The following is a 22,124-nucleotide window of genomic DNA, read 5'->3' on the forward strand; positions in this document are numbered from 1 at the left end:
TTCGAGTCCCAGCTGGACGAGTTGGCATTTCTGATAGAGCTTGAGAGATACTGCAAAGAGGATTGGGCAAAAATTCCTAAAGACAGGTGTGCCAAGCTTGTGGCATTATCTTTAAAAAGACTTGAGGCTGTAATTGCTGCCGAAGGTGCATCAACAAAGTTTTCAACAAAGGCTGTGAATACTTATGCACGTGTGATTTTTCAGGATTTAAAATTTTTAATAAATTAACAACAATTACAAAAAAATCTTTTTCACATTGTCATTATGGGGTATTATGTTTAGAATTTTGAGGAAATAAATGAATTTAATCCATTTAAGAATGAGGCTGTAACAAAAAAAATGTAGAAAAAGTGAGACGCTAAGACTTTCCGGATGCACTGCACATTCAATGTTTGACTTTTTTTTCTGAAAAAAAAAAAAAAAAAAGTTTTAAAAAGTACATACTATAACAACTGCTTCATCTTTGGATGCATTGTTGTGGCTCTTCTTTCAACCGACCACCCATTCCTCCTGCTTCCAACTGCTGAAGCTTTTTTCTTCAGCCTCTGCTTCACAGGCTGCTTCCTTTTACAATGTTAATTGATTTTTGACAGACAAGTAGTCAGATAGAGAGAGAGAGAGAGAGAGAGAGAGAGAGAGAGAGAGAGAGAGAGAGAGAGAGAGAGAGAGAGAGTAAAGTTAACAAAATAAAGACAACAGATATTATGATTTAGAGACACATAACAGAGACAGTAACATATATGGACACGAGTTTTGAAAATAGACAGATAGATAGATAGATAGATAGATAGATAGATAGATAGATAGATAGATAGATAGATAGATAGATAGATAGATAGATAGATAGATAGATAGATAGATAGATAGATAGATAGATAGATGTTGGCTCTAAAAAGTGCCTTTAGGTTGGCTAAATGTGTGTGTTGTGACAGGAGACTGCTTGGAGAAAATCTGCAGGGAGAACAGAATATTACTAAGACTATTAATATTAATAAGACTATTATTATTACATGTTAAAAGGTTTTTGCTGGTGGTAAAGGTGAATGGATGGACTTTTAAAGCAATATCAGTATGACATGGCGCCATTTTATTAATTTCAGCATTAAATTTAAGTTACCATACTTTTGTATTTGCAGAGTATATGGAGTTTGATAAGGCAGATCTAGTTATTTAAATTGATATACACTATGATATGTCATGTTCAATAAGTATACACGCGCTTATGTTACATCACAGCGGCCATATCTTACATTTGAATTAAAGTTACGAAATAAACGCTAAGACAAAGCTTGTAAATGTGTTTAAAACGACCCTGATAAAAAAAAACGAATCTCAAGTTCACCAAATGACCAGTATTGATTCATCAAACAGGAAATATTTACGAGTCAATGATTTTATGAAAAAAATCCGTTTATTTTACTCCAAAAACACCCGTGAAGGACAAAAACAACCGCTAAAACTAGTGTATTTTTCAACTCGGAGAAAATTAAAGATACACAGCGCAAAACTGACCAATCACGTATCAGTTGGCTGGGAAACGCTGGAACACATTCGAATTCTTACGAGAGACACCTCTTACATTCCTCATTTCGCCATTACTCTTACTTGACAAGTGTTTAGTTGAGTTGTACAAAGTTCGCTTTGAATAATTTGCTTTTCTTGTATCTTCAATTGATAGCGTACGATTTATTAAGGCTTACTCTGACAAACGAGCTTTACTTACAGTGAATTTCAGTATTTATTGTAGGTTTATTTAACATTTCTCTTATTTAAGTGTACGGAAATTAACCCCTCATGTTATTTACCGTACTCGGAGTAGTTGCTCTCTTCCTGAGAGAAAGAAACATCAGTTCCACCGTCTCAGGTCAAGATGAAAGCTTCGACCGTCAAGAAGGACTGGTCACAGAACCCCCTGTGGCCAACAGTGATGGTAAATAATGTTGTGTTATAATTACATGTTGCTCATTTTGTATACTGGAGTCTGTGTAGGGCTCTACACTTATTTGACTACTGTAAATATTTACAAAAGTGAATAAGGGTTTTGGTAATAATATAGGCCTTATGAAAACTAAACACATGTGGTGTCAAACACACGTCACACAAACGTGTCTAATATGGTGCCAACAATAATATAAAATAATAGCTTTAGTTTTTCGTCTAGTTCAGATATCAATCCCCCACCCCCAGCAGATTATTTAGCTTGTTTTAAGGAAAACAGTTCAATTTGAAATATTTCTGAACACAAGAGAATATTTTTACTTGTCAGGAAAGCGCTGCTAGATTTAGTTTTTCGCAATGCAAACTGCAAAAACCTAGTTGATTACCTGCAAAAGCGTGTCTCTTGCTCAAAATGAATAGCTCATTCTTCAAAAGCAAGAATTCGTGTCAATGAATGTGTCAGTGTCATCAAGATAAAAAGTCCTGACACCATTGTTTATGAACAAGAAAGTCAAATGGCTTGTCATATTTTCATTAGGACAGTTTACTCTATACATTTATTTCAATGCAAAAAAAAAAAGTCAGATTTTGGTGACGCTTCCTGAAAATCACATTTATTTACAGCATTGTGCAAAAGAATAACACCCTTATTTACAACAAACATATACTTCCTTTGGGTAAAGCTGTGCACAACTTTAAACAATAGTGCAGAACATATTTAAACTGAACCTACAACATACACAGGTCTGTAAATCATTCATCAAATTGTTCAATTTAGAAGACATTTTCAGGAAAAATAAGGATTTAAAGATTTTTATAAAATTAGTTTGACAGATTTTGACAACTAATTCAACATTTTTGTATGTAATGACTCAAGTAATGAAATGAGGACTGTTAGTTTGTTGGAAGTAATGAGAAACTGCTACTGTGATGTGCACAAATGACAAATTGTTTAGAGCAGTGGTTCTCAAACTTTTTTCACCAAGTACCACCTTAGAAAAAAATTCTCTCCAAGTACCACCATAATGAGCAGTATTGAAATACAGTAGCATAGTAGGCCCAGTGAAGTAGCTACAGCTCTGCACAGTTCAGAAATGTGACATATTAATTCCTATAATTAAATTTTTTTAGAATTATTTGCCACTTTAAACATTATAAATACTTTGAACATTAACACTGTACTGTGCTTATATGTAAAAAATAAAATATTAATAATAAAATGTCAACGTTTAAATTGAAATCTGCTTTTAAAAGTTAAAAATGTTAGGCTACTGTTCTTTAAAAGTAAAAAAAAAAAAACTCCTGTACTTAAATGTAAAGTTTTAACATATAGTAGCCTATTCATCAAAACCTGGAGATGTTGCTTAGACCTCATAAATATAGACTATATGTCAACAGTCATCACACTGATATATAAATCATTTTTGATAATTTTTTTAATATATGAAGCATGTACATATGACATATTTGATTCCTCCACGTACCACTAGAAGAAAGCCTACATACCACAGTTTGACAACCAATGGTTTAGAGAAATGCATAAATGTTTGTGCAAATGTAAATAGTGTTGTGAGAAATGCACAAAAGCCACTGAGAAAAATTGTAATGTTTTGATATTTGCACTAGAAACAAGTCAAAAAATAAGTAAAGTATTTTTGCTTTGCATAAAGTTTTTCCATTATGCATTTGTAATCTGTGAAGTCAAAATCCTTTTCTCTGCTTCAAGATAAAAGGGTTTGTTCACCCAAAAATGCTAATTCTGTAATTAATTACTCACCCTCACGTCACTCCAAACCCCTGAGACCTTCTTCCATCTTCTGAACACAAATGAAGATGTTTCTGAAAGCTCTCTCATCCTGCATATACAGCAAGGTTCCTGACTTGCTTAAAGTAGATAAAAATACCACAAAAACATCCTCAAACAGACACCATGCCTATGTCACATGCTTTAATGCTATTTGTAGTGGAAAACATGAAAACTTTCTTCATATTTTTGTTTTTGCCAAGCTTAGGGTTATTTTATTTATTGTTATATGATACAAAATAGAAGCTGAAAGGACGATCTCATTATCTAGATGTCTAATATCCAGTATCTAACCATGAACTTAACAATAAATATTTGGATGACCTGATTATATATACATTCAGCAACTCAATTAAAATCACTATTCTGATCACAGCAAAAAATATCCTTGCATGTGCAAGGATACCAACAACTAAAAGTAAAAGTAGAAAGAAATGACCTTAAAAGTCACTTCATAATTGACAGCATTTGTTATTATCAATAATAAACACTGGATAAATATTATTTAGGTAAATCTAAAATCTTTTGTTTCATATTATTCCTTTTCTTCAGGTCGAGAAATCGGTGACTGGTGTGAAGAATCATCTTTGCATCTGGAGGAACAGATCAATGTTCAGACTGAGGAACCATCACTGGAGGAACCTGTTGATGGTCAGAGTGAAGAACCATCACTGGTAGAGCCTGACAGCGTTCACGGTGAAGAACCATCACTGGTAGAGCCTGACAGTGTTCACGGTGAAGAACCATCACTGGTAGAGCCTGACAATGTTCACGGTGAAGAACCATCACTGGTAGAGCCTGACAGTGTTCACGGTGAAGAACCATCACTGGTAGAGCCTGACAGTGTTCACGGTGAAGAACAATCACTGGTAGAGCCTGACAGTGTTCACGGTGAAGAACCATCACTGGTAGAGCCTGACAGTGTTCACGGTGAAGAACAATCACTGGTAGAACCTGTCGATGGTCACAGTAAGGACATAGCCAGCTCCTCCAGCAGTGATGATGTTCCTCGATACCTTTTCTACGCTGAGTCCAGCAGTAGTGATGACTACCCCCAAGAGATTTATTCAGCCGGGTCCAACTGTAGTAGTGAGCTCACAGTTAGCTCCTACAGCAGCTTCTTTTCAGCTGAGTCCGGCTGTGGTGATGACACCTCTACCAATTTCGAGTCTGCCGAGTCCGGCTGTGGTGATGACACCTCTACCAATTTCGAGTCTGCCGAGTCCGGCTGTGGTGATGACACCTCTACCAATTTCGAGTCTGCCGAGTCCGGCTGTGGTGATGACACCTCTACCAATTACGAGTCTGCCGAGTCCGGCTGTGGTGATGACACCTCTACCAATTTCGAGTCTGCCGAGTCCGGCTGTGGTGATGACCCCTCTACCAATTTCGAATCTGCCGAGTCCGGCTGTGGTGATGACACCTCTACTAATTTCGAGTCTGCTGAGTCCGGCTGTGGTGATGACCCCCCTCCAAATGTGGTCTCTACTGAGTCCGGCTGTGGTGATGACCCCCCTCCAAATGTGGTCTCTACTGAGTCCAGCTGTGGTGATGACCCCCCTCCAAATGTGGTCTCTGCCGAGCCTGGCTGTAGTCATTACAACCCCCCAAATGTGGTCTCTGCTAAGCCCGGCTGTAAAGAGGATGTTGCTCAAGGTGCAACCTGTCAGACAGAGGGCGCTGTTCCACCTCAGCCAGAAAAGCTGAAGGATGAAGACACACACATCATTGGTAAGTTTACAACCATGACACCCTGAAAAACCAATACAAATGCATATTTTAATTTGTATGTATATGTATGTGTGTGTGTGTGTGTGTGTGTGTGTGTATATATATATATATTATATATATATATATATATATATATATATATATATATATATAGAGAGAGAGAGAGAGAGAGAGAGAGAGAGAGAGTAGTAGAGACAGAATTAAAAAGAAAGCGGAAACAGAAAGGTGAGTAGTTTTAGATGAAGGTAGCACTGTCACTATTTCAAACGTTATTAACTTCTCTGATTTCTCTTTTCACAGAGATCAACTCACAGCACTATAAAATTGGTGCTGAGCTGGGCAAAGGAGGCTTTGGAACAGTTTTTGCCGGGACCCGTTTAGAAGATGGCCTTCAAGTGGCAGTAAAAATAGTCGATTCCAAGGCTATGCGACTCATCAAAGTTGTAAGTTATCTGTGCTCTTTGCTCTGATTAACTGTTTCTATTTTAAACATGTCATATTAAAGGTGCTGTATGTAAGTTTTTGACTCTTTTAAAGCACAAAAATACCATAATATGTTTGCAGATATTTTAGAAACATGCTAAGTGTCAGTTATTCTTCTTTGAAAATGTGTCTGTCTTTGTTTTGCTCTCTATAATCTGCCCACTGGTTTTTATGATAGACGTCTCTAACAGTTTTTACAGGAATTAACTTTTCCATCAAATGATCTGAACAACTGTTTTTCTTTTAGGGTGGGTTTGAAAAACCCCTTCCATCAGAGATCGCTCTGCACTATCTCGCCACTAAAGGCCCCAGGGTTAAACAAATTGCTGAGCTTCTGGACTGGAAGGTGGAGGCTGAACGTTACATCATAGTCGTGGAGCGGCTCATACCCAGTATGAACTTACGTGAATTTTTAATCGACAACAAAGAAGACATCCCTGAGGACTTGGTACGGAAAATCATGTTCAACGTAACAATTGCAGCTCACACGTGCTGCCAACGCGGAGTGTTTCACAGTGATATCAAGCTGGAGAACTTGCTGATAAATCCGGAGACCTTTGAAGTCAAACTGATTGACTTTGGGTGCAGTGTCCTCCTTACTAAAGACTGTTACCATCACTATTCAGGTATGTAAATCCCTCAAAGCTCTAAGGAGCTCTTGTGATGGGTCAAGGCTCAATGAGATTCTTGAAACATCCGCTGTTATTTATCTATACCAGGGGTGACAAAGCTCAGTCCTAGAGGCTTAAGTTTAGCTCCAACTTGCCTCAATACACCTGACAGAAAATGTTTAGTATACTTAGTAAGAGCTTGATTAGCTTGTTCAGTTTCATCTTAGTGGGGCTGGAGCTAAACACTGCAGGACACAGATCCTTCAGGACTGGGTTTAGTCACCCCTGATCTACACTGTTGGAAATTTAGATGTTGTGCTAATAAAAACAAAATCTCTTTCTTTCAGGCACAAGACTTTTCGCCCCTCCCGAGTTTTTAAACACTGGCAGATACCATGGGGAGCCAGCGACAGTGTGGTCACTCGGGATTCTTCAGTTTTTGCTATTGTTTAAAAAATATCCAGTAGTAGTTGACCTCTTCAAGTTGCATAACAGAGACATAGAGTTTGCCAGAGGGTCAAAAGGTGAGATCTTCTCTTCAGTTACAGATGGTTGTGTATAACAATTTGAATGTCAATGAAAAAAGCATGTTTAAACTTCAAGCCAATATTTACATGTACTGTATTTCTTTCTTTTCAGAATGCAGGGATTTCATCTGCGCTTGCCTGCAGTTGAACATCAACATTCGATGTAAACTGCATGCACTCCGTGCCCATGCCTGGTTTAAGGTGATTAATACATTTTGAAGATTTTGACAATAGTCAAATGAATCTGTCATGAGCTGAGTTTCCATCCTGATGTGAAGCACAATGTGAAGTTCATTAAATATATATTTATATATTTTGTAATTTTAAATAAGAATTATGACCAAATAATTTCCATCAAGTTGGTCGAGCAGCTGAACTGTAGTATTGGTAACCTCGTAACCAACAGTAAACAAGGGAAGTTTAATTGAGAAATGTTCGCTACATCAAAGTTCATTTGACAAATGCTTTTCCATCATGAACCCTTTTTCACACAAATCCAAAATGACCTCAAGTGAGCATAAAACATTTTGTGAATTAAGGGATTCTCATTTAAACTTGTTTCTCATGTGATTCTTAAAAAGGTGCATCCACACAGGCTGATGGAAACCCAGTTAGTGTCAGACGACAATCCTGTGTTCTTAAACTTCTTTTTTTTAATTGACATTTATTGCTTTTCTTTTAATGATATGTTGTTTGTTTAATGCATTAAAGCTGTAACCTGATCACTGTTTTTGTTTCAGGAGGAGAACAAGGAAGAATGAGTAGAAATATCCTAATTTAATGGGTAGATCTAGTCATTCCAGCCACACCATGGTCCTATAGCTGAAAGAAATTTTGTGTAAAAAAAAATTAAAAAGCACTTAACAGTTTAGACTTTCATATATTGCTAAATATATATACACATATATTTGTATATGTGTTTAAAAAAATGCTAAAAAAAAATTATATATATATATATATATATATATATATATATATATATATATATATATATATATATATATATATATATATATATATATATATATATATATATATATAATCTCAGTCGTTCCCAGTCTAGGTCCATATATTTTGGGTGTCTCTCTCTAAGAAATGTAATTTGAGCCAGAGGAGAGAGACTCCTGACCAAAGACTACTGGGATCAACTGATATATATACAGGGTTTCCAATGAACATTATCACTCACCAGCCAATTTGAAAAAAAAAAAAGGAAAAACAATTAATAAAATAAAACAATAAAAAAGTTTAAAATAGAAAAATAAAAAACATCATTAATAAATAAAACAATAAAAAAAGTAAAAAAATATGTATAAATAAATAAAAAAACATCATTAATAAATAAAACTATAAAAAGTAAAAAATAATAAACAAAAATTTTTATTCACAGTTTCTTCTCCTCAGTGTGATTATAGGGCACGCGTTCACAAGCACTGTGCAGTGACATATACCCCACGGATGCCTGCGCGACTTCCTCTCTGACTTCCTCTCTTAAAAACTTCACAGGCACATCCAAGGTTTTATGTCAGAGGCGCAACACGTGAACGTGTGCCCTATACTGACACTGAGGGAAGAAACTGTTGAATAAAGTTATTTTTGTTTTATGTGTCGTTCCCAGTCCAGGTCCATATATTTTGAGTGTCTCTCTCTAAGAAATGTAATTTGAGCCAGAGGAGAGAGACTCCTGATAAAATATAAAACATCATTAATAAATAAAAATATAAAAACTAAAAAATAATAAAATAAAAAAACACCATTAATAAATAAAACAATAAAAATGTAAAAAAAATTATAATAATAATATAAAAACATCATTAATAAATAAAACTATAAAAAAATGCCTATATTGAAATATAAATCTGGCCATGTTATTGACTAATCAGAAATTCTTCTAAAAACAAGCAAAAAATTATAATAAATAAAATATTGAAAAAAAGTAAGTTTTGTTATTTATTACTCATCCTCGTGTTCACTATTTAAACTATTTTTATTTTTATGTTAGAGCTCCCTCATCCAGACTCAAAGTCCACAAAAACAGTAAAAAAACATCCTCAAAACAGATCATACGCCTTCACATAAAACAAACATTTTTATTCACAGTTTCTTCTCCTCAGTGTGATTATAGGGCACGCGTTCACAAGCACTGTGCAGTGACATATACCCCACGGATGCCTGTGCGACTTCCTCTCTGACTTCCTCTCTTAAAAACTTCACAGGCACGTCCAAGGTTATATGTCAGAGGCGCAACACGTGAACGCGTGCCCTATACTGACACTGAGGGAAGAAACTGTTGAATAAAGTTAGTTTTGTTTTATGTGCACATAAAAGTATTCTCATAGTCAGGAATCTTGCTGTCTATGAGAGATTAAGGAGCTCTCAGATTTAACTAAAATATCTTCATTATTTTCATTCAGATATCTTCATTTGTGTTCTGAAGATGAATAAAGTTACTACCTTTAGTATTTGCTTTAATATTGTCCTCATATACAACCTTCTCTAGTCTAATGTTTTGCTAATGTGGTATATGATTTATGGTTGGAGGACATCATTTATTGACTAGTGATTTAGTGTGTAGTTGTAGTTCACAGTGAGTGATAATCCAAACCCTGTATATATAGGTGGCGATGTCCGTTCCTCCACGTGGTGCCACTGGAAACTGCCCATCTTAAAGGTGGTGCTGAGCTGAACACGGACAAAAACTGACATTAGTCTGGGGCGACAAGCCTTACAACTGATGACAATGATGAATTTTGTACTAAAGTTTGAAATAAAGTCACATTTGTCAAAAATAAGTGCTTCTTCTATTTTTAAATGCTGATTACTGCTGTTTACTGTGTTTCAAATGAGATTATTCAGGAACAAGAAATGACAACGTTTGTAGATTTAACAAAGATTAGCTGGATTTAACACTACTGAGCTGAATGTGTTTGATGTACAAGCATACATGTGATGGAGTTTTTTGATTCTGAGAACTGAGCCACCGTGCCACCCAGTTAACTTAATACTTTTTACAAAGTTAAGTGGATTGAACATAAAACAATACAATTTTTCTAGACAAAACTCCCAATCAAAGATAACTCATACATTTTTTACTTGAGATTTAACATATGGTGTAAGACTTCCCAAGCCCCCAATATAAGACATTCTTGTTTCTGAGGGGCTGAAGAGAATAACCTCAGTTATCTGTGGGAAGCGGTTGCATTTCTGAGCCTGTATTAGCTGCAATAGCAAGCATTGTGTGTAAAAACTGACAAACAAACAAACAAGCAGGAGTATTCTGACCATTTTATGGTTGCAGTTTGAGAAGTTATGTGCTGTTTTTATTCTTTTTAATGTCTTTATAAGCTCTTCATTGTCTTTTAAATCTCTTCATTTGAACCCCTTTGTAGGAGCCATTTGGCAACTTTGCTCATTGTTCCACTAGGTGGTGCTCTTTAACAGGCTTTATAAGTGGGAACGAACATTCAGGTAACAGGTGTTGCTAGACGGAAGGGAGCACATACAGTTTTGACCACACACTTTCAAACACACACTTTCAAACACACACTTTCAAACGCACACACTTTCAAACGCACACACTTTCAAACGCACACACTTTCACACACACACCCACAAACACAAACAAACGCTCACGCGCATTCACACAGAGAGCCGCACATATTCATTCATGCTTTAGCATGACGGTTTGTTTTGTTTGTAAGTCACGATATGTGGCAGTGTTTGACTTCTACAAACGGAAACTTACCTGGAAGGAAATTGTGAACTATTGGAGTTTGCAACTGCAATAAACTCAAACATCTTCGGAAACAAGTAAGACTGTTCATTTCATTTACACTACATCAGCCAGAGGACAGTGTGCGTCAGCTGGGTGCCTGTCTAACAACATCTCAGGGACTTCAAGCAATAGGCTTAGCCTCTACAATCAAGTCAAAACTGTCGCTTCGCATCGCGGACCCGCCGGGAGTTGCGCCGGACCAGAAGATTCATGCCGGTTGTGTCTGAATGGAGGCCACAAAGTTATCGGCATACTGGGTCTGCTGTGGCGTGTTTGCTCTGCGCTTTGGATGACATCGGACGACGCTATTCATCAGCACTGCACGACGTGAGTTCTACGCAGATGGTCTTCATATTCGCTGGACAACGGCGCCCACCGCAAGGTATGTGTAGCGCTACAATGCAATGAATGGCCATTCAGTTTGTGTTCAATTTGCGGGGCAAAATCCAATGCATTGGTGACACAAGGGGCGGGTAATTAACGTCGATTTTCTCCGTGAACTCTGCTACTGTTTTGCGAACTTATCGTGAACGCGTGAAATAGGTCATGGAGACGAATGAAACGATCGACAGGCCTGCCGAGCCGTCCGTAGAAATAAACACTATCGAACATGATAATGATGCGCAAACATCAAAAGAAAAACGCGTTGTTAAACTGACTGCTAAAGCGCTCGCTGATAAACTGGGACGTTTGCAAAATGAAAGGAAAACTAAGCTGAATAAGGCAGCCAGTTTAAGAAATGTGTTGAATGGTTTGATTGAAAAGGGAAATGTTGTACAAGCTCAATGTGTATTTGATGATTTTATTAAGGTCTGTGATGAATCAAAAGGTGTTCATGAGTGTTTGATGGGTATGTTACCTGATACTGAACAAGAAAAACATGATGTGTGGTTTAAAGCCAAAATGATCGCCAATAATGAGCTCATTTCTAAGGTGCAATTGTGGTTATCAAATTCTGGTCAAAATGTGAGTGTTGGTCCTACTGGTAGCCAAATTGGTGATGGTATTAATCCAGAGGATAGTGTTTCAAATGCAACTAGTAAACGCTCAGGGAAAAGTGCAGGTAGTAAATCAAGCACTACTTCTTCTGTGCGAATTAAAGCACAAGCGGAAAAGGCTGCATTGCTTGCTCGTATAGCAGCTTTAAAGGAAAAGCATGCATTGGAAGAGCAAGAGCAGCAGATAAAGAGAAAATTAGAGCAACAGGAGTTGGATACTATGTTGGCTGAAACTGCTGCCAGACTGTCCTTGCTCGAAGCTTCTGATAATTTCTGCAGTGAAAATGCATCTGATACTATGAATTCTTACTTGACGAGAGAAACACAAAGTTTAGCACCTCTACACAAACTGGACCCGATGGCAAGTGAATTTAAATGTGCGCCTCAAAGTAAACCACAACAAACACAGGAGTGGACATCATCATCAACAACCCCCCCACTTTTAGCCGGAGCGCTACATCAAGCTAGTCAACAGCCCACCACTAGACCAAAGGAGTGGTCTGGTTTAAATAAACAAAAAACTGAAATCAACCGAAATTTACATCAGCAATCAACCCAACTTAATGTGCCAAATACAAATCAAAGGTATACAGGAGGATCTAGTTCAGGGGTGCACTGGAGGAATAATACAACATCACTTGTTCAACAACAGCATCTGATATCCTTGCCAGCAAGAAATATCCCTTTGTTCGATGGAGATCCTCTCCAATATGTCTCCTTCATGAGAGCTTTTGAACAAGGAGTGGAAGAAAAGGCTAGTAAGAGCGACTGTTTGTACTATCTGGAACAGTTCACTAGGGGGCAACCAAGAGAGCTTGTTCGCAGCTGTTTGTATATGACGCCTGAGCTAGGTTATGATAAAGCAAAGCAGCTGGTACAGGAACACTTTGGCTGTAAGTACAAGATTGCTGTGGCGTACATTGAAAAGGCTTTATCTTGGGCTCCAATAAAGAATGAAGATGTTAATGCTCTACAGGCTTACTCTCTCTTTCTGCGAGGCTGCTGCAATGTTATGGAGGAACTTCAGTATATGCATGAGCTGGATATGCCAAGTAACATAAGGGCAATTGTCTTAAAGCTGCCATTTAAACTTCGAGATCAATGGAGGACTGCTGCACATGACTTACAGGAAACCACAGGAAACAGAGCCTTGGTCAATGACCTGGTGAGAGTTATAGAAAGACATGTTCAAATTCTGTCTGATCCATTGTATGGCAATATTAGCGACTCACCATCTGCAACAACTGGTCAAAGAGCTGTCAATAGGCCACGAGTATCTCCAGAACAAAGAACTAAAGGAAAAAGCTTTGCTACTACCATTACACCTGTGAAAGTTGAGTGGACCACAGGATCAAGGACCATCTCACCTAGACATAACTCTGCATCTGCTTTATTCTGTGCATACTGTTCTCAGAGTCATCTATTAGAACATTGTCAACAGTTCAAATGCAAAAAACACAGAGACAAGATTAATTTTCTGAAGGAGAAACACCTCTGCTTTGGTTGTTTGAGTACTTCACACATGAGTCGTGACTGTGAGAAACGCCTAACTTGTAAAATATGCAGCCAAAGCCATCCTACTGTACTTCATATTAACAAGAGCGACACAGATAGCATGCATAAAGCGCATGTTACTAAGGTCACAGTAAGTACTTCTACTCAAGTTGACAAAGATATTACATCACACTCATTCGCTTCAACTGCTGAGACTTGTGGACATACAGGGGCCGGAGCAGATCAGTGTCTGTTATCCATTGTGCCAGTCCAAGTCAAGTCCATCAAATCTGATCAGGTAATACTGACATATGCATTCTTGGATCCTGGCAGCTCCGCCACCTTCTGCTCAGAACAGCTTATGCAAAAGCTTCATCTTACTGGGAAACGAACCCAGTTCCTCTTATGCACTATGGGGCAAGAAAGGGTGGTGCCAGCATATTCACTCACAGGACTGGAAGTGTCTGGTATTAATGGTAATGTCTTCCATGAACTTCCTCAAACCCTAACACAAAAGAAAATGCCCGTAAACACTGATAACATTGTTACTGCTGAAACTCTGGTAAAATGGCCATACCTGGTAGGGTTAACACCTCCCAAGATAGAAGCTAACGTAGACCTGTTGATTGGAAGCAACGCACCAAGGTTGTTGGAACCTTGGGAGGTTATTAATAGCCGTGGGAATGGCCCATATGCTATAAGGACCGTGCTGGGATGGGTCATTAATGGTCTTGTGCATGGAGAAGACTCCTGTCTTAATGCTGAATGTAGGTCAGCTGTAGTTAACAGAATTTCAGTATGTAAATTGGAGGAAATGCTGAATAACCAGTATAATCATGACTTTAACGAAAGAGTCACAGAAGAGAAAGGGCTATCAAGGGAAGACAAGAAGTTCATGGATATTGTGGAAAGATCTGTAACACTTAAAGACAACCATTATCAAATTAAACTGCCTCTTAAGAAAGACGTGCATCTGCCCAATAACTTTGCTGTGGCAAAACAAAGGCTAACAAGTCTAAAACGAAAGTTTCTGCAGAATGAACATTTCTTCAAAGAGTACCGCAATAAAGTCAACGACATGTTACTCAATGGTTATGCAGAGAAAGTACCTACCCAGCAGTTAAGTGGCAGCAGTGGTAAAGTGTGGTACATTCCTCACCACGGAATATATCATCCCAAAAAGAAAAGTCTGCGTGTGGTATTTGACTGTTCTGCATCATTTAAAGGATCATCATTGAATGAACAGCTCCTGCAAGGTCCTAACTTTAATAGCACACTGATTGGAGTCCTCCTGAGGTTTCGGCAAGAACCTGTGGCATTCATGGGGGATGTGCAAGCAATGTACTATCAAGTTAAGGTTCCAGAGGAGAATAGAGACCTTCTGCGGTTCTTGTGGTGGCCTGAGGGAGATCTCACGAAAGATGTGTCAGAATTCCGCATGACTGTCCATTTATTTGGTGCGGTATCATCTCCAAGCTGTGCCATCTTTGCTCTGAGGAAAACAGCTGATGATAATCAGGCTAAATTTCCAGCAGAAATTCCACAAACTGTCAAAGAAAACTTCTATGTCGACGACTGCTTGAAGAGTGTGGAATCTGAGAAGAAAGCTGTAACCATGATCAAACACCTGACCATGCTCTGCCAAAAGGGAGGATTTACCTTGACAAAGTGGGTAAGCAACAGTTGCTATGTTCTGCAAGCCATGCCACAGGAATATAGAGCTAAGGGTGTGGAAGAACTTGACATGGACCGAGATGAACTTCCCATGGAAAGAGCCCTTGGATTACAGTGGTGTGTTCAGAAGGACACATTTACATTCAAAATGGCACCTTGTCAACGATCCTGTACTAGACGTGGAATGCTATCTGTCTCCAGTTCAGTGTATGACCCACTTGGTTTCCTGGCACCAATTCTACTACCTGCAAGGATAATGCTGCAAGAATTGTGCAGAAGAAACTATGGATGGGATGAAACGGTACCTCAAGAGCTACTACACCGCTGGACAAGATGGATAGAGGAGTTGGAAATGCTGTCTAACTTTGAGATTAATAGATGCATCAAGCCCAAAGACTTTGGAACTGCCATACATGCTCAGCTTCATCATTTCTCAGATGCTAGCGAACTAGGATATGGGGCAGTTACCTATCTCAGGATCCAAAATAGCAAAAACGTCATCCACGTTGCATTTGTGATGGGCAAAGCCAGAGTTACACCTTTAAAGACTGTTACCATTCCCCGTCTAGAGTTAACAGCTGCAGTTCTTGCCGTTCGTATGGATCTGATGCTGAAAAAAGAGCTGCAAATCCCACTGGCAGAATCAATATTCTGGACAGACAGCACATCAGTGCTTAAGTACATACATAATGAAGACAGACGTTTTCATACGTTCGTGGCTAATAGGGTCACCATTATAAGAGAAGCAACAACAACTTTACAGTGGCGGTACATTCGTTCCAAGGAAAACCCAGCAGATGATGCATCTAGAGGTCTGAGGGTGGGTGACTTCATTGAACACAATAGGTGGATAGTAGGTCCAAGTTTCTTGTATAAGTCAGAAGAGGATTGGCCAGCTGATAGAGCTGACATGGTGATCAAAATTGATGATCCGGAAATAAAAAGAGAAGTTTTAGTGAACGCAGTAAGTGTAACTGACTCCTCAGATAGCACCACTCGTTTAATTGCGCATTTCTCAGATTGGAAGAGATTGAGGGTAGCCGTAGCTTGGTTTCTTAAGTATAAGAGAATGCTTCAGGAACGGTCTCACAAGAGGAAAGAGTCTAAGACTTCTTATGTGGGTATGCAGAGCGTTCCAGTGCATGAAAGGTGCACTTTGTCCATTGAAGACATAAGTGAGGCAGAGCTTGCCATTATACGCTTTTGTCAACAGCAACGATTTAGTGAGGAAATCGCTACCTTGTCAGCTGGAAAAGGAACTGTGAGTAAGCAAAGCCCTCTGTACAAACTGGATCCACGTTTGGATAACGGACTTCTAAGAGTCGGTGGGCGACTAGCCAGAGGTTCACTACCAGAGGAAGCTAAGCATCCACTGATTTTGTCCAAAGATCAACATATAGCTACTCTCCTCCTGCGAAATATTCATGAACGGCTCGGACATAGTGGTCGAAACCACATACTGTCCACATTACGAAGGAAATATTGGATCACAGGTGCTAATTCGGCAGTAAGAAAGATAATGTCTGACTGTTGTCTCTGCAGAAGACAAAATGGTCGAATGATGCTACAGAAGATGGCAGACTTGCCCATGGAGAGGATTCTTCCGGACAAACCACCATTCACCAACACTGGGGTTGACTACTTTGGTCCTATAGAGGTGAAGAAAGGACGAGGCACTGCCAAGCGATATGGCGTGATATTTACTTGCCTGTCTAGTAGAGCAGTCCACCTTGAAATAGCCAACTCGTTGAATACAGACGCATGCATTAATGCAATACGTCGGTTTGTCTGTAGAAGAGGTCAAGTTGTTAACTTACTGTCTGACAATGGTACCAATTTTAAAGGAGCAGAGAAGGAACTCAGAGAGGCACTCCTAACCTTGAACCAGACAAATATTGGAGGAATGCTACAACAAAAGGGCATCAAATGGAGTTTCAATCCTCCTTCAGCGTCGCACTATGGTGGTGTTTGGGAGCGTATGATTCGCATGGTGAGAAGAATTCTCTCTTCAGTCCTTCATCAACAAAAATTGGACGATGATGGACTCCACACAGTAATATGCGAAGTTGAAGCCATCTTAAACGACCGCCCCATCACCAAGTTATCTGACGATCCAAATGATCTAGAACCCCTGACACCTAATCATATCCTCCTCATGAAAGGTAAGCCGTCTTTGCCACCAGGGCTGTTTGAACACCATGATCTGTACATCAGAAAGCGATGGAGGCAAGTTCAGTACATATCTGATCTCTTTTGGAAACGGTGGATTCGTGAATACCTGCCATTATTGCAAGAGAGGCAGAAATGGAACAAACAGAGAAAAAATCTCAAACCAGGAGATATCGTGATCATTATGGATCCTACAGCACCACGAAGCTCTTGCAAGAGTGCTGGAAGCATTTCAAGACAAGAAAAAGATTGTGCGTTCAGTGCGGCTTCAGACCAAAAGTAGTATAATAGAACGGCCTGTGACTAAACTCTGCCTATTGCAAGAATCAGTTTAGCTTATCTACTATTAAAGTGTCTCCACTGGGTTATTGTGTATTTGAAGTATTATGTATGTGCACCTATTATTGCCTGATGTTCTTTTATGGCTCCTTAATATTATATTTGGGAATTGTTACATTTGTATACAATTAGGGGCCGGGATGTAGGAGCCATTTGGCAACTTTGCTCATTGTTCCACTAGGTGGTGCTCTTTAACAGGCTTTATAAGTGGGAACGAACATTCAGGTAACAGGTGTTGCTAGACGGAAGGGAGCACATACAGTTTTGACCACACACTTTCAAACACACACTTTCAAACACACACTTTCAAACGCACACACTTTCAAACGCACACACTTTCAAACGCACACACTTTCACACACACACCCACAAACACAAACAAACGCTCACGCGCATTCACACAGAGAGCCGCACATATTCATTCATGCTTTAGCATGACGGTTTGTTTTGTTTGTAAGTCACGATATGTGGCAGTGTTTGACTTCTACAAACGGAAACTTACCTGGAAGGAAATTGTGAACTATTGGAGTTTGCAACTGCAATAAACTCAAACATCTTCGGAAACAAGTAAGACTGTTCATTTCATTTACACTACATCAGCCAGAGGACAGTGTGCGTCAGCTGGGTGCCTGTCTAACAACATCTCAGGGACTTCAAGCAATAGGCTTAGCCTCTACACCCTTATCAGATTAGTTTGGTGTTATTGCCTCTTCAGAACTGCACTGTAAAAATAAACGTCATTTTACAGGTAATTGTCTGTATTTTTTTTTTACAGAATTTTCCAGTTTTTTCATTATACAGGGAAATACCTGTTGTTTTACACATCTGTTCTGTAATAAAAATTCTAACATAAAATTTTCAGTTATTGCTTGTAATTTGGTATTACGTTATTTTTTTAAAGGAAAGATTTGTATGTATTTTTAGAGAGTAACTCATATTTCTACGTTAATATTTAGATTATTCCTGTAAAAATAGGAAAATAAAAATTCAGTCAAATAATTAGAGAAGGGGGAGACTGCAGACTTGGATCCAGACAGATCTACGGCCCAGGCAGTTTTAAACCCCTGTTGTTCCTGATGCGTCCAGTAGAGAGAGTACAGTACAGTATAAGCCTCCAGAGCTTTATCACACCCTGACCCAACCAAACGCGACACGATGAAGAGGTATGTTAAATACGTGTTTAAAGCATTAGCAAACATGAAACCTAAACATTTTTTATTAGATTAAGGTCGATATGAGTGTATGTCAACACAAACAAATTGGTGTAATATAACAGCAATGTGTTAGTTTGACTAAAATCTTTAGCAAACTATGTGCAGGCAGGCTAGCTACATGTTCTACATCAACAAAAAAAGTAAAAGAACATTAACCTACATAAGAAAGTGTGTTATGTAGGCTAATTTTTCATTGACTTTTTTTGTCTCAGCAAGGGAGTAATTGTTATATATTTAATAACTAATTTAAAGATATATATTTTCTCATAGATTAGACAATACACTTGCGTGGTCTGGGTAGTCAGCCAAATCTACACTACATTATTCCTCCATATTTGACTTTCTTAAATATTGAAATAAATCTAAACAGATATGAAAATTGAATTTTATTTAAAATTTTAAAATTGCATTGCATTCAATTACATTTGATATAATGCAATCCTGTTCTAGTTTAAACAATTAAACTATCATATATCTATAAATGCATAGAGAAACTCAAAATTATAAATGGTCTACTTATTTGTGCTCATTTAGCTATACAGTACATTTTATATATTGGCAATGAAGTTTGCACTGTACATGCATTCATAATGTTTATCACTTATTGTTTCATAATATTTATTGTAACAATTTGTTACAAAGAAAATAATTATATATGCTAAATATGGGAAAGTCAGGGTCACAATTTGTAGCTGCAAATAACAAAACATTTCAAATATAATGACTTTTGTTATACCTCAAGTTATAATTCTTAAATCATAAATCAAATAAAAAAACTATTTTGATATGTTTCGCATAGGTCCAGGTAATATGTAAAATGGCATGAATTTTTTTTTCTTTTTCCATTCCTTACTGTTTCTGAGAATTTTTAGATATTTGGACTAGAAACAAGTCTGAGACTCTTAAGTAAGAAAATGATTTTTGCAGAGTACTTATGCATAACTTTTTTTTTTTGATGCAAGGATTCAGCTTCATTTAAAGAAAACTGGCAATCTCTAGTGATATTGTTGTCAATAAATCAATGTTAAAAAAATCTAATGTTGTCTGGGTTTTTGTTTGTCAGGTAGCTAAATGGTCCTTTGAATTTTAGAAAGAAGTAAATTGTTTGTCTAAATGTTCAGCAGCTGTCTGGTAGTCAATACCACTGCATTCTTATCAAAGCACATCATTACTCCATGTTACACTGTATTGTTTGGTTATAATTTTGTTATTTTCAAAATGCAACTTTATATATAAACAATAGAACAAAATGCATCTCTCTATATGAATATGTATAACTAGGCAACAATTAACCATTACACTTTCCAATTATTTGTGTATTTAATTTTTCTTATTAAATGAATCTAAATTAATTTGCAAGTGGGCTTTTGCATATCTGAAATTGTTTGGTGAGTGTATCAATTCTGCATATTATCAAGTGAGTTTATAACTCACTTTGGTATACATTAACTTAGCTTTCATATTTAGTTTTTAAAAAATTTTAATAAAAGAAAAAAATACATACATACACATATATATATATATATATATATATATATATATATATATATATATATATATATATATATATATTTCTGTGTCGTTCCCAGTCTAGGTCCATATATTATCAGGAGAGAGACTCCTGATATTGTTAGAAAAGACCTTAAAAAGTTACCCCAATTCGTTATAAGAATGCAAAGTAATGTCAGTGAATCATTGCAGTATACGTTCTAATCAAATAGGGCTTCTTCACTTAATGAGCGACCATACTATTTTGAGGATGTGTGATCATTTGTAGCTCCCTGTATCATTTTTCTTATCTCTGCACTTCCCATGGAATGCTCCGAGCTCCATCAGACAGGCTTCAGTCCTGATTCATGCCTATTTTAGTGCCGCTTAAACATACACAAACATAACCTGTGACTTTACAGTAATAAGGCTATAAATGGCTTACACAGACAGCTTGAAATTCCTCTGAACGTCCTATAAGCACAAACTACTGGGAAGGTTTACTCCATGCCGATTATTTCCGTTTGTCCAAAGCTGAACCTGCTGGCGTGTTTTTATTGGATTATGCGCGCCCTCTAGAGGATAAACTGGTTATTTGTAAATGATTGTTTATGTCGCTGCTGTTTACATTAGCTATTTTAAAGTTACATTAATCCAAGAGTTACATTAGCTGAATTGATATTATCATATATTTCAATTTGAGTCAATTTATTGTTATCACATATCATTCTTCTCTGTTACTCTAACAGCTAGGTCTGAGTTTTTTATGTTAGCTATACTGACTGCTAAATATGTAGGCTACTGATGTTTAATTTCTTTATGAGTCATTATCACTCTACAGTCGTTAGGATAATGTATATTCAATTAAAGCCTTTAAGACGTCAACATTTTCCAAAAAATAAAAAATAAATAAAGTGTAGGATTTTTTATTTAACCACATTGTATTTATTAGACCTTAGGCTGTTGGTCAAGCTCCAGCCGTCTTTATAAATAAACTCCAAGCAGACAAACAGTAAACAAACCTCAACTTGCGTCCACCCTGTCATGGACAAATTCAAACTAGTATAAGTATATTTTCATTGCAGTGTGATTATAAAATTAATATTTTCAGAAAGATAATGTGTCCCTTTACCAACCCAACTTTAGAGATTATGGAAATGTCTATTTATAATAATGAAATACGTTACGGATAAAACATTTATTTCCCAATAAAATATGCAATCATTGCACATTCTTTTAAAAAAAACACTAGCATCTAAAATAGTTTGTCAAACTTTTAAACAATATTACCTAGCCCTTATTGGTTAATTAAGAAATCACACACAATGTTTTGATGATTATAATAATTTGTTTATTTTCATCAAGTTAAACATGACAGTGGAAAACAAGATGACAGGGTGGACATTGGCATGCATTTTTATTTCAAACAGTCAATGAGCTCCATAATATGGACTTTTAAAGAGACAGGTATTGCCAAAAGGTTTGTGGTGTCCACTCATGTATTGTATCTACTGGTGTAGTGTGTGTGTGTGTGTGTGTATACGTGTTGTACCTTAAAACATTAACTAATTAACAATAAGATATTAAATAAATATATAATTAAAGTGTCAATAACAATGCATATGTACACCCTGTGAAGGAAGGATTTGTCAATGTGTGGACAATGACAATTTTGGCTAAAGATAGCATTTATTCAACACATTTTGCACCTGCAGCTGCATGGCAAAGTGTTTCCCTGTTCAAGCTGTTTGTACAGTTTAAAAGCTATAGTTTTGATTTCTGAATTATTTTATATGAATTAATATTTTATTATGACAGGGAGTAAGGGGGGCATGTTAAGCTTGACAACATTTTAGTTTCAAACACAATATGAGGAAAA

General features: G+C 37.3%; 1 protein-coding gene and 1 long non-coding RNA gene across 2 annotated transcripts; one reads left to right on the forward strand and one right to left on the reverse strand.

The window, feature by feature from the left end:
- The first annotated feature begins 1,597 nt into the window (after positions 1-1,597).
- Positions 1,598-8,026, forward strand: LOC797974 (uncharacterized). The gene is made up of 7 exons (XM_087298219.1): positions 1,598-1,930; positions 4,295-5,473; positions 5,774-5,916; positions 6,204-6,582; positions 6,915-7,091; positions 7,207-7,295; positions 7,835-8,026. Exons 1-7 carry the CDS (start codon positions 1,795-1,797, stop codon positions 7,853-7,855), a joined length of 2,124 nt encoding a protein of 707 aa, XP_087154345.1. The 5' UTR covers positions 1,598-1,794; the 3' UTR covers positions 7,856-8,026.
- Positions 2,537-20,787, reverse strand: LOC147839161 (uncharacterized). Its single transcript, XR_015518398.1, has 3 exons — positions 20,691-20,787; positions 9,700-9,776; positions 2,537-5,445 (listed from the first exon to the last, which is right to left on the reverse strand). It is a non-coding gene; the product is annotated as an uncharacterized LOC147839161 (long non-coding RNA).
- Positions 20,788-22,124: the final 1,337 nt, after the last annotated feature.

The sequence above is a fragment of the Danio rerio genome, chromosome 20, assembly GCF_052040795.2.
Source record: "Danio rerio strain M-AB ecotype USA chromosome 20, GRCz13ab, whole genome shotgun sequence".
Classification (NCBI taxonomy): Eukaryota; Metazoa; Chordata; class Actinopteri; order Cypriniformes; family Danionidae; genus Danio; species Danio rerio.

Bases quoted from the DNA above. Each gene is read 5' to 3' on its own strand.
- LOC797974 (XM_087298219.1), top strand. From the start codon at position 1,795: ATGTTATTTACCGTACTCGGAGTAGTTGCTCTCTTCCTGAGAGAAAGA. The intron at 5,474-5,773 runs GTAAGTTTACAA...CTCTTTTCACAG, and splicing joins TGAAGACACACACATCATTG to AGATCAACTCACAGCACTAT. The intron at 5,917-6,203 runs GTAAGTTATCTG...TTTTTCTTTTAG, and splicing joins CTATGCGACTCATCAAAGTT to GGTGGGTTTGAAAAACCCCT.